This window comes from Tinamus guttatus, unplaced genomic scaffold, assembly GCF_059628265.1.
Source record: "Tinamus guttatus ecotype Peru unplaced genomic scaffold, ASM5962826v1 Tinamus_guttatus_pri_ptg000259l, whole genome shotgun sequence".
NCBI lineage: Eukaryota > Metazoa > Chordata > Aves > Tinamiformes > Tinamidae > Tinamus > Tinamus guttatus.
The window spans coordinates 17863-30118 of NW_028288793.1; the positions used below are offsets into that span (position 1 = coordinate 17863).

The following is a 12256-nucleotide window of genomic DNA, read 5'->3' on the forward strand; positions in this document are numbered from 1 at the left end:
GTATTTTTACCAAAGCCCAGAGGGAAAACAAAAAAACCTTTAAGGGCCTGCTCCTGCAATCCTGTATTCATGTACATAGTCCTGTTGACTTCAATGTCATGCATAGCCTGGATATTTTTTTTCTTTCTTTTTTTTTTTTTTTTGACTATAACCTTTATGCAGATGCAGAAATCTCTGGGGGAGAAAAAAATGCCCAAAGGTCTCCAACCTAAATGAAGAGGAGGGAAGAGGAGAAATACTGCCAAGATGCTCAGTCATTTATGAGCTATCACTGTGGAAAATGTGTTTAAGCTTCTCAGGCTAACCTGAGAGAATAAGTGAGTTAAAGGGGCCAATAATTTTTTTTTCAGATATGCCTTTATGCTGCAAGACTCTCTATATGGTAAATATGCTAGTGCAGGAGTGGGTTTGTATCCAGAAAAGCAGCAGCTTTGTCAGATAACCCGTGGAATCTGACTAACTGATCCAAGGCAGCCAGCTAAAGAGTGAAAATAGAGGGTTAATATCCTCTGTTTCTGCTTCTATGACTATCACAGCTTCCACGGGGCTCTTACCTCAGCCTCTCACCCTTTATTGTAGACGTAAAGGCAGAAAAGGTACGTAGGGCATTTTTACAGAGCCATAAAGTAAAATTTTGTACTGGCAGTTATGCATTGTATGAGGGATAAAAAAATACACTGTACTCTTGAAATACCTCAGGGCTTGTGTTTACATAGTTTGTTTTTTTAATATTTTTATTTTTCTAATTTTCATATTTATTCATATGAAAATGTCTTTTTAAAATAGCCTAAAAATATTCTCCCCAGGCGGAGAAAGTTAAGTACATTAAGGGCTCAAAATCTCTTTCGTTTTTGGCTTTTTCCAGATAATTCACCTTTTTAGGGAATTCATTTTTCCCAAGTAGATGTTTTCACAAAGAAAGGCCATGCTAGTAATGTCCACATAGCAGCTATGTCTCTCTCATTATTACTAAAACAGATTTCTGATGCAGTTGTGATTAGATTCTCTTATGTTCCATATTAAAACAATGGGCATGCTGTGGAAGAGTTTAACTAAATTATATATCTCAGTGAAATGGTTCATGACTTCTAACAGGACTGTGCATTTAAAAGTCATGGAATCTTCCAAGAAGGAAATGAGACTTCAGAAAATGTATCCATTCCAGTGCACACTGTTTGTATGGAATATATATCCCTTGAATTGTTCCTCTTTCCCCTTCCCAAAGAAACTCAAACTGCTATCACTTTTCTATTACTTGAGCATTGGAAAGTGTGCTGCTGTTTCATATTTCCTATTTAATTGACACTTCTTGCTTTCTTTTACATGGCTGTCCTTTCTCTTTGCAAATTGTTCAACCACAAACTTTGACTATCCAGTAATAACAGTGAGACAACTGTGCACTAAATGCAAGAGCAGCCAAGTATGCAGGAGAAACTGCCAAGTGCACAATTGGCAGCTGAAAGGGAGACAGTATATTGTGCACAAAAGAAGAGTTAGATTTGCATTCCTCTGTTCACAGGTGATGAGCCACAGATGTCATGCAAAGGTAGGGCCTGGGACTCTGCAAGCATCAGGCCAGGAAATTTGACCCTGATCAACCGCCTGCTCCTATGACAGTCTTAGGTGGGAAAATGACATTAGCAGCAAATCCTCGAAGGTCTCAAGCTGACACCAGGACTTAACTTCTCATAGCAGGTATCTACTGACTTAGCCAAAGCAATTCCTGGGTTCCAGAGACACTTGAGATTGTCCCTAAAACTGATTCTGCCCTATACAAGAAATGGGGTAGTGTTCAATTGGGCTTTCTCCCAGGGTGAGACTGATAGAAAGTAGAAACCTGTGGCGACAGTTGCACCTGCATCCTTTTTGCCATTCAGAGCAAGGCAGCTTTCCATGATGGCAGGAAAAAATAGGGTAATAGGCAGGCACACAGTTCAGGTTCCAAGATAACTGCCCTAAAAGGACAGATTTTTTTTGAAATAATGTTATCTCCTTCTCACAAACACACGGATCCCACATGTAGTAGGGTTAGTATTTTTTGAAACACGTCTATGCATACAACTAGGTTTTAACTCCTCAAACTTGAGGCATCAGAAAGTAATGAGATGACCAAAGGTTGCTTCTTGCTTACTCTTTCATGAGCAAGCTGGAATATGCCCATTCCTGCTTATGAGATACACTGAATACAAAGGCTGTTTGCAGAAACTTAATCTTGCTTCCCTGCTCCCTGGTTAGTGCTCCTCCCCCTCCAAAAATAAACAAAAAAGCCCCACACATCTAAGTGCCTTTTGAAAACAGGGGAAAATGGTACTAAGGAAGGATTTTATTATAAATTCAAACCTGAGCAGCCTACTTTCTAAGATTTTTTTTTCCTAAAGACTGCATTTGTTTTTTCAGATCATAATTGATGTCTACACTTTAGGGTAACTCTGCTGTTGGGGTATATGGGTATCCTCGCTGCATATCAGGGGCAGAATATGGGTTACTTGTTTAGTTTTCCAAATTACTGGTATAAACTTGAAAACCAGTTTGTTAGGCATCTACTAGTGCCATGAACAGCCAGAAATATAGTCTATTTTTCCATGGTAAGACACATAAGGCACTGGCAGGGCTGTTCAGCAGTTTTCTCTACACAGTCTTTGGCCCAATTTAATGGTCAGGTCACAGGCTGAGTTACGGCTATCAAGAGTGGATACAGAGTGTGCACAGTTTATTGTGCTGCTGCTCATTTGTTTCAACTGTGATACGGCAAAAATCTTCGGGTGTTTTTTGTTTGCTTGTTTGGTTGGTTGTTTTTTGCCAGCAATACAGAACCATTTCCAATAAACTATTCCAGGGGCATTGAGTAAGAAAGCTCTTCAAATGTAACTAAATTCAAACGAGATGTAAAATTCCAGAGGTACCCGCTTAGTCCTGTCCTGAGTACCTGATTTAGAGGAAAGGGATGAAAACCCTCCAGGTAATAATTATGAAAAAGCACCATACACATTTTCTTCTTAGCTTGTCAGCCAATTTGTTCTAAAGATAACGATGTAAATAGCTAATGCCTACATTACCTTAACATCGTTATTCTTGTTTTCCTTGTCTAGTGTTTCCCGAGTAATTCATTTCAGTGGGAACTTCATTTGTTACAGGAAAACCTCAGCCAGTTTTGATATCCGGCAGAGACCAAACAGGAGCTGTTGGAGAGCACTGCTCTGTAATACCCCTACATTACAGATTTATATTTCCCTTTTATTCAGCCCAAAAGTTACAAAATATAATTCATATATAATGAAAAATAAATGAATTCAAACGATACTTTTTCAGCCTTTGGAAACCAATGATTGATGGAAACCAATGTAAACAGCATCAGATGCTGTTTACAGAAAGTGTACCTAAGTTGAGCTGGTCAATCTTGCTTCCTCCTCTCTACTGGTGCTCTGCCCATGCCAATCTTCTGCACTACACAAGCCGCTTTATTACAGCATGCTTGCTGCTATAGCACGAGTTCTGATTTCAGACAGACCTGGGGTATCAGTTTATGACTGCTATAGCAGCATTATCTCTATGGCAGTTGTGAAAGAAAACAAGAAAAGGGCTGATACTTTTTCTGATGCTGAAATCACTTTCTACTTCTCTTTAGCGTGGTGTGTTCTGGAGGGGCGTTTATCGACTTTTCTGTGGTAAATTTCAAACAACATTCTAATAAAAATAACCTGAAACAGAAGACTAGCAGAGGGACCTTGTCTGCCACCCCCAGCAGCTCCCCGCCTCGGCCGCCGCCTCGCCTCACCTCAGATCCTCCCGCTCAGGCTGCCGCGCGTGGGATCGCGCAGCGGTCGGTGCCGGGAGCCAGGCCCAGCGCGCAGCTCCCTATCGGCGCAGTCGCCACGGTCCCTCATGGAGCCCGCCCGCTCCGGTGCCGGGGGTGACCACGGGGGTGACCGCGGGGGCGACCGTGGGGACGGCCCGGAAAGAGGCGCGAGGCGGGGGCCGCAACCGGCAGCTGCCGGAGCGTCGCCCGCGCTCGCCTCAGAGCCCCGCGCGCCCGGGACCCCGCCCTGGGGCGGGGCGAGGGGCGATGCTCGCTCCCTATTGGCTATTCGGGCGGCGGCGGCCCTGCGCTCGCTCCCTATTGGCTGTGGGAGCGGCGGGCGCGGCTTTGCCTTCAGCGCGGAGGCAGCGCGCGGTGCCGCTGAGGGAGCGGGGCCGAGCCGAGCCGAGCCGAGCCGAGCCGGGCCGGGCCGGGCCGGGCCGGGCCGGGCCGGGCCGGGCCGGGCCGGGCCGGGCCGGGCCGGGCCGGGCCGCGCAGAGCCGTGTCAGAGCGGCGCGGGCGCCGGGGAGCCTCGCCGGCTGGGAGCGCAGAAGCAGCAGCGCGGGGCGCTGGGGCGCGCGCGGGGGCCGGGCCTCCGTGCGGAGACCTCGGCAGGGCTGTGTCCGTCTCTCCCTCCGCCCTTGTCTTCCCTCGAGAAACGCTCCCTCAGGACAAGGCGCCTTGGCTTTTTCCGGGCTAGATTCTCCTCTAAGGGCTTGTCCCCGCCAGGCACGTCCCGCGCCTGGAGCCGAAGGGTTTTTTCTCCTGGCTCCTTTGCCCCGAGCGCGGTGACACCGCTGCTGCCTTCGGCGGGGTGACGCGGCCCCCTCGCTCTCCTCCATCCCGACTCCTCACACACGAGTGGGGCAAAGCGAGGGGCAGGAAACGCCGCGGGTGGCAGCGCGAGGCGGGAGGAAGGGGGAGCCCGGGGCAGCCCGGCCCGACTCGCTAAACAAAACCGACCTGTGCCGGGAGGGTCTCCACGTGCAGCCCCGGGCACGGCCTGCGACGGCCTCTGTGCAGCACCGACCTGCAGAGAAAACACGATCACAATCCAGGGCTGGCGTGGAGTCCGCGACAAGCGCGTAAATACCGCCAACCTCGTCCCCGACAACGATGTGGTTGTTATGTCCTAGCAGATTCCCTTCATCTTCTGCAGAGGCTTCGCTGCAGTCAAAATAAGACATTTGGATTAGAGCATGAGAGCTCAGAACCCTTCGTGACGCTGAAAACTGGAAAGCACGTTTTTATAGGAAAATAAAATGTCCCATTTGTAACATACACATCCTGGCATTCTGGTTTCTTTATTTAATATTTCACAACTTGAAATATCTTATTTCTTGGGAGCTACAGTAACAATTCTAAAGAAAAAAAAAAGCTAAAATAGAAAAAGTAAAAGTATTACTGAGCTTCAAAGTATAAGTGCTGCAATCAGTTTGACCCTGGTAACTCATAAAAGTGAAGTCAAGTCAATGACTGCTTCAGACACTTCTTAGCCAGACATGAGAACATCCTCTTTTTTTTTTTTATTCATGTTTCGTATATGTCAGAGTTTAATTTTTCAGCTTGATTAAATTGGTTTAATTACTCTGATTTACTTAAGTGGCCTTTTTGAATATAATATTTACATTTAAAAAAATGAAAGTAGAATTTTATTAAAATGAGCATAATGAATTTTCAACACATTGGCAATTTCAGCTGATTGAAATGCAAAACATGTAAAGCTCAGTTATCAATTTAAAAACTCATCTTGTTGTTCAGAAGATATTTCCAGACAGACTTATTAAAATTCAGCTCTTCCTCATGCTTTGAATGGAGCCGAAATTAATAAATCAGATGGTAATGGCACAAACAGGTTCTCCCATGGATATAACAGCTGCAGTATAGGTAGGATTAGAGCTGAGTTACTAATTTTTGTCTATGCCAGTAGGCAGAAATTACCATTTAGACTTTGCACCTGTACATGGGAATAAGGTTACATGGGACCAGCTTGGCAAGCTGAGTTACTTTCTCCTGGCAATTTATGCTATAAAAGAAGAGTATTACCTTTCCCTTATCTCTTGTCCCCCTATTCTAGATAGAGAGTACCCTGTGTAAAGAGATGGTGACAGGACACCATCTGTATAGAGCTGTACATTCACAGGGCCGAAGTAGTTCCGTTTCAGATTTATAAAATCTTTTTACTAGCATTTAATTCATTTACATGCCATTTTTTTTTCTGGTTGTATTTGCTAAGACATGCAGAATGGTAATCCTGATCCAGAAGTCAGGAGAGCCCTGTTTATGTCTCTGCTGTAGTCCTGCCTGCAATGCTTCTGCTTTAGCAAACGTTACATTTATTTGGGTAGGGGTAATTTAACCAAACTGCCTTTTCTGCTGCAACCCTGTCACTGGGTTCTACATGATTCTATATACTGAAATCCATCAAACTGGTCAGAAACCAGCTCTGGTGCTCAGTGGTGGGTCCGTTCTAGCTTGTCGCTGAGCCCTCAGCTCTAAAGCAACGGTAGCACTCCCAGGAGAGTGGCAGATTTAGGGAAAAAACAAACATTCGACTGGCTTACATTTATTTTCTTATTCTTGGGAAGCACTTCTCACCAGTACATGTGCAGCACATGAGATTCAGCTCACCTGCACCCCCAGCATGGGCCAGCTGACCTGTGGGGGGGAAAGAGAGTTTCTTGAGTTTCACTTGGATTTTGATGGTGTTACTTTCAAGAAGGGTGTTAAGACCTGAAATTTCACTGATACCTTCAATGCTTAGAGAAAGAAACAAGTCTTTCTTAAACTTGCAGTTTACAGTTGTAATGTGAAGGCTGTAAGAGTATGCCAAAATATAATATGTGTTCAGCAATAAAATTCTACACGTGGCCTTTTTTTTTTTTTTTGTAGTTCTTAAATATATTAAATGTTTTGTCTCTGAGCAACTCTTCACATAATATCTGACATTTATGAGCCAAGGTTCATACATCTGCATAATTATTTCCCCTCTCCCAGGTAAATTACAGGTCGGTTCTATGTATAAGCATGGGATTCTGTGATGCCTTTTTGTTTTTTGGGGGTTTTTGGGTTTTTTTTTTTTTTTTTTGCATGCTACTGGTTATCCAGTTCATTAACGTAACTCTAGAGATTCATCTTTAGAATAAAACTTTGTGCACACCAAGTTGCAAACCTGTTGTGAAATACGTTTATTTCTGTGCAGTTGCGAGTAGACAGCCGTACATTTCCACCACGCTGTTGGACGCTCACATGTTGCAGAGCTTTTGCGGTTTAGTGCAATAGTTTGTCCTAACCTTCTCATGCACACAGTCACTGTAGTCAGTGTTACATTTACCACACTTGCAGCTCACAGCCACAGGGTAGGAATAATACGGGATGGTGTGAAGAGGACAACCTGGAATCAGTGCTGTTTGATACAAAATCTCTTTATATGTGCACACATTCTGGGACAAAGCACTTTTGAGGAGCAGCTTCTTGCCATTGCTGTCCTACAAAGGAAAGAGAAATGCATTGTTTCACCAAAGCACACATGAATGACCCAAAATTCCTTTAGCATTTTCTCCAGTATACAAAAAGCAAACCTCTTCCTTCTTGCACTAGTTCTGGCATTTCTAATGCCCTTCAATTCCCATCTGTCCTTTAGAATCTGCATGAGTGGAGCTCACTGCCCTTGCAGAGATGTTCACCTTGCTTTTGTGTTTTTAACTGCATCCTGCTGCTTGGCTCGAGAGCTACCACTGTTCCATGATCTGTACTGGCTACCTACTGACCAAAGTGGAATTTAAAATGCTGTGTCGAGAGAAACTCAAGCACAGTCTCTGACATGCCTGTAGGTGAGATACTCTCCATTCTCCATAGCTAATTGTCACCACAGCGGCTCGTTGTTTCTACCACATGGAAAATTTGTGGGAGGAGAAGTTACAGAAGTAATTTGCATTAAGTAAGAGTAATTTAAAAATGTGCTTCTCACTTGCTCCATCTTGACCCCACAGCCTCACTATAGAGGCCCTCCAGTGACGTTTTAAACCCCTTGCTCCAGGAAGCTTGGCGTTTCTCATCCTTACTTCCACAATAAGCTAAGCTGGAAACATGTTGAGAATGATTTTTCTATCCATGACAACCACCACTAGATTAGGACAGTTTTCACACCATTTCCTACTGCAAACACACAAAAATGGGCATTTGTTTTGCAGTGATGGCCCTTACAGAAACACCTGCCTAAAACAGCATGCCCTTGTACCCGTGTCATGCAGAATCCGGCGCAGATGGTGGTGTTGATGGCCAGGCAGTAGGCGCACTCCCTCTTCTCCACGTGGATTATGTACTCAGAAGGAGCACAGAGTGATGCTGTCCGACCAAAAGCCAGGCTGAAGAGGAGAGACAGCAGAAAGAAGGGACTCATGCTAGATGGCGGGAAAAACAAACAAAACAAAATAAACAAACCCTAAGTTAAAATAAAGTTTTTTTTGCCCCAGCCCCACTCCCCCTCTTTTTTTTTTTTCCTCCAGAATTTCACAAGAACAGTTATGGTAGTTACAGAGTAGAAACAACCTTAACTTTTTTTTTTAGTTTGAGCCTGACAAACTCTTTCTAAATCTCAGACCTTGAATTGAAACAGTACCAACTGCTGAAAAGAAAAAAAAATGAACAGGCCAATAACATCAGATCATGTTCACCTGTTCCCATTAAAGCCTATTATGTAGAACTTCCCACTAATGGGAGATAAAACGCTGCCACAGAAAAATAACATGAGGTTTTCCTTCCCTGCAAAAGGACCTGAAAATGTGACATACATGAGAAAACATCACCTCCAGAATTAATGAGAGAAGGTAAAAAATATCAATGATTTAAAAATACTTTTTGTAGAAATCATCTTATATAATGTCCAAGAGAGGAAAACAAACTGTGCACATCAGATGTATCACTGTATTTTTTACTCGCAAGCTGACTTAGAGGTATGAAATACAGGAGCACTGCCAAATATTAAATAATAGATTCAAGCGAATGACAATAAAGTACATGAGCAAAGAGTTCAAATCAGCAAACCCCCTTTTTGTCTTTCCAAGCTGACTTTTTCCAGACCTGCTGGGGCATCCTGAGAACAAAGCCTGGATTAGCTCCAAGCCAATTCCAGGGTCTGCGCTATATCCCCTAACTACAAGCTGTCAATGACTGTCTGCGAACACCTGGACATCACCCTCTGGTTGCTCCCAGCTGCTAGTTTCCCATAGCAAAAGCCACTGCACGGTCCGGTTTACCCCGTAGCTGCAAGTCTGGAAAGACCAACCTCTCATCAGCTGATTTCTTCCCTATTACAGGAACTCGATTCTGCCTGGAGCTGGGAGAGGCAGTGACCCAGCACCAGCTCTGTCTGTGCTTTATACTCTCCTGGCTAATTCCAGGTTGATCTTACTGTTTATATAATTGCATCTGAATTGCTGCTTTCTTATCGCAGTCATCTATTGAAAATTCATCCTGAACCACAAAGCAAATGTGATAGGAACAAACGTGTCCATAATATCCTAACCTGGAAACTGGATCTGGAAATCTAATTATTTTAACAGTCATTCTTCCCTCGGGCTTTTAAATTAAACACTGCTTTTTAAAAGGTACTACTGATGAGTTTAATAGTTACAGAACCATAGTAGCATGACAGGGAGGCTAGCATGGAAATGGAGTCATTTTGAATCACAAATAAATAATTCTACTTTCTTGTTTGGGAAAAATTAATAAAGTCTGGCTCAGTTTGCTTGTTATGAAGCAGACACAACTGAGAGATGCAGTGATATACACATAAAATAACAAATCTCAAAGCAATTGCTTTACAGTGTGACCTAGGAACAACCTCGCTTCTCTAGCCAAAACATGCAAAGAAATTATTTGGCCTTGAAACTACAACCTGAGTATTCAACCAACAAATAACTCACTCTGAAATACTAACTGATAGGGATACAAGTTTAAGAAACAACTCTCTGTAGCACAACGAGAACAGAAGATTGCACAAATAATCAGCGAAGTCGGTCCCTGGAGACAGGAAAAACACTTTTGTGTTGGATGTTTGGAGGGATACCTGGGGAAGAGCAGAAGCGAGAGCCGGTTGAGCTGCCTCGTGTTTGCTGAGCACCAGGACGCCGGCGGCCGCCGCCTCCTCAGCTCCGGCACCTTCTCCATCGGCTTCTTCCCTGCTCTCCTGCTAACACCTCATCACTGAACTGCTGTTTGGGCTTGGATCCGATGTGTGTCTTACACAGAAACCACATTCCTGATTTACGTGAATGTGAGAAATATAATGAAGTTGAGGTTTACCTGATAAACCAGGTCACTTTGGACTTCTGACTGACTTTATACAGCCAGTCCTGACAGGTATTTAATTCTTGGATAATATTAGGCCTCGTTTTTCTGTCGTTCTAGGCTGCTGCACACAGCTTTGTGGCCTGGGCTAACTGAAACGAGCAGAGTGGATAGAAGGGATAATGTAACGGCAAAAGCTAAAACCAGCAATGAATAAATGAATAAAGAGTAAACAATCACTATTAGAAGTGGGAAAATGTAGGAAATTGGTATGAGGAAATAGAAAAAAAGGAGAAATTGTATCACAAAGGCCAACAGTAATGTCAAAGGACATCACTGGATGAAGACAAAGCAGATGGAGATGAAGTGCAGTCTTCAGTAAATTATTCTGCATTTGGAGAGGTGGCAGCTGATTAATTGACATATGCAATTTATTTAATATTTTAAACAAGTAATACATATGGAATAATATTTTTAAGTCAACACTCCAAAGCTAATGATCTTTTGCTTGCTAATGCTAATTTTAATGAGTCTTGGAATACTCAGGAAATTTCAAAACATTAATAAGATTGCTGATATTGTGCCAACGTTTAAAGAGAAAATTGACCTATGTAACTCTTAGATAGTCTGACATCTATCCCTGATAAATAAGGTAAAATAACAGAAAGTTGATACAGGACTGGAGCAATAAAGAATTAAAGGATGAGAGCATAATTAATGCCAGTCAAGATAGTGTTACATAAAATAGGTCATGTCACACAAACCTGATTTCATTCTTCGAGGTGATTGCAAATTGGGTTGTTAAGGCAACTACATAGACACTCCATCCTTAGTTCCATCTGTCCAGAGCCTTCCTGTCATGGAGGATTAGAACTATCATGCAGAGTCCAATGTGATGGATGCTGAATCCTGTGAATTTAATTTCAGAAGTGCATTTGCTCATTGCAACTCAGTTTCCTGCTGTGGGCTTTTTACCCAGCCTCTTAATGCAAAACAGTGCATTACACAGATATCTGACCAAGTATTAAGAATTAAAATTCATTTATCTGGAAGTGTGATAAATTGACCTAAGTGGACCCGCAAACTAACGTGAATATTGTTCCTGCTCTCACGCTAGCTCCATCCTAGCACAGACCCAGAAAGAAGCTCTTTGCTGCTTCCCCTTAGCCAGCCCATGTCAGAAATGCAGCAGTTTTTGCTAAGTGTTAGAGACATTCAAATTTCTCCAAAAATTTACACAAACTGTCAATCTGTGAGAAAAGCTTTGCCCTGGCTGTGAGATACAACTGCAGAATTCTTTCACTACTGCCTAAATGTCTGATGGCAGCAAGACCCCAGTAATACAGGGAGCAGCAAGACCAAGACTGATGGCAAAGTCTGCTGTGGCTCCCTGGTAATGCACAAGGTCTCATTCATCTAGTTTCCTAAAATCCATGGTTAAACATCTGATGTTTATCGATCCATTTCTTCGGTCACCCTCCTGCTGACCCACAGGCTATTCAGTAATACACATTTTTAATGCACTTCTACAGCTGTCAGCTTTGCAGCTCTGTGCTAGAACCGCCAGCTACACTCTTAATTATTTATCTTTAACCTTTCTATTCACTAAGCCAATCCATTCACTGACATCAGTTATTTACACTTTCATTAAGTGAAAAGCAGTATGCTGATCATCTACAAGAGGTGTTTTAAGTGATATCTGTAAACAGAATTCAGTAATCATAAGATTCTTGGGTTTGTTCCAGGAATCTCTGGAACTGTAAGGGTTCAGAGAGATTCAGTACATGCCTGAAGTAATATCCAAAAAAAAAAAAATCCCTGATCAATGCGTAAAATATTCCTGCTCACTCTCGTTCTGTTAGTAGGATAACAGAATGAAAATTTTGTAGAGTTTATGAGGAGGTTGATCCATAGAGCAGTGTGAAAAAGTCTTGTTTCCTGCATATAGCATTCTGGATATACCTCTCCATGCTTGCAGACAATGCTGGAATTAGAAAATACGTTGATAGAAGCAGACAAAAAAACAACCAAATTCCTAAAAGATTAGGATTCTAGCAGAAGAATTATTTCCAATTTCATGCAGTTGCAGAACTCCAGTGATGAAAGGAAGTAAGATCCTGACATGTTGCCACAGAAACGACATTTTGTTGTCGGGTTTTCCATTTAAAC

At 43.0% G+C, this 12256-nt stretch overlaps 1 protein-coding gene across 2 annotated transcripts; it reads right to left on the reverse strand.

Moving 5' to 3' along the window:
- Positions 1-6876: 6876 nt before the first annotated feature.
- LOC104581246 (thyroid stimulating hormone subunit beta) lies at positions 6877-10938 on the reverse strand. Of its 2 annotated transcripts, XM_088526930.1 has the most exons (3): positions 10852-10938; positions 8037-8199; positions 6877-7284 (listed from the first exon to the last, which is right to left on the reverse strand). In XM_088526930.1, exons 2-3 carry the CDS (start codon positions 8196-8198, stop codon positions 7042-7044), a joined length of 405 nt encoding a protein of 134 aa, XP_088383056.1. In that variant the 5' UTR covers position 8199; positions 10852-10938; the 3' UTR covers positions 6877-7041. The 2 variants fall into 2 exon arrangements, with proteins under 2 accessions (XP_088383056.1, XP_010227121.1); XM_010228819.2 differs by lacking the exon at positions 10852-10938 and having other exon boundaries at positions 8037-8218.
- Positions 10939-12256: the final 1318 nt, after the last annotated feature.

Bases quoted from the DNA above. Each gene is read 5' to 3' on its own strand.
- LOC104581246 (XM_088526930.1), bottom strand. From the start codon at position 8,198: ATGAGTCCCTTCTTTCTGCTGTCTCTCCTCTTCAGCCTGGCTTTTGGT. The intron at 7,285-8,036 runs GTACAAGGGCAT...TTTCCTTTGTAG, and splicing joins CCGGATTCTGCATGACACGG to GACAGCAATGGCAAGAAGCT.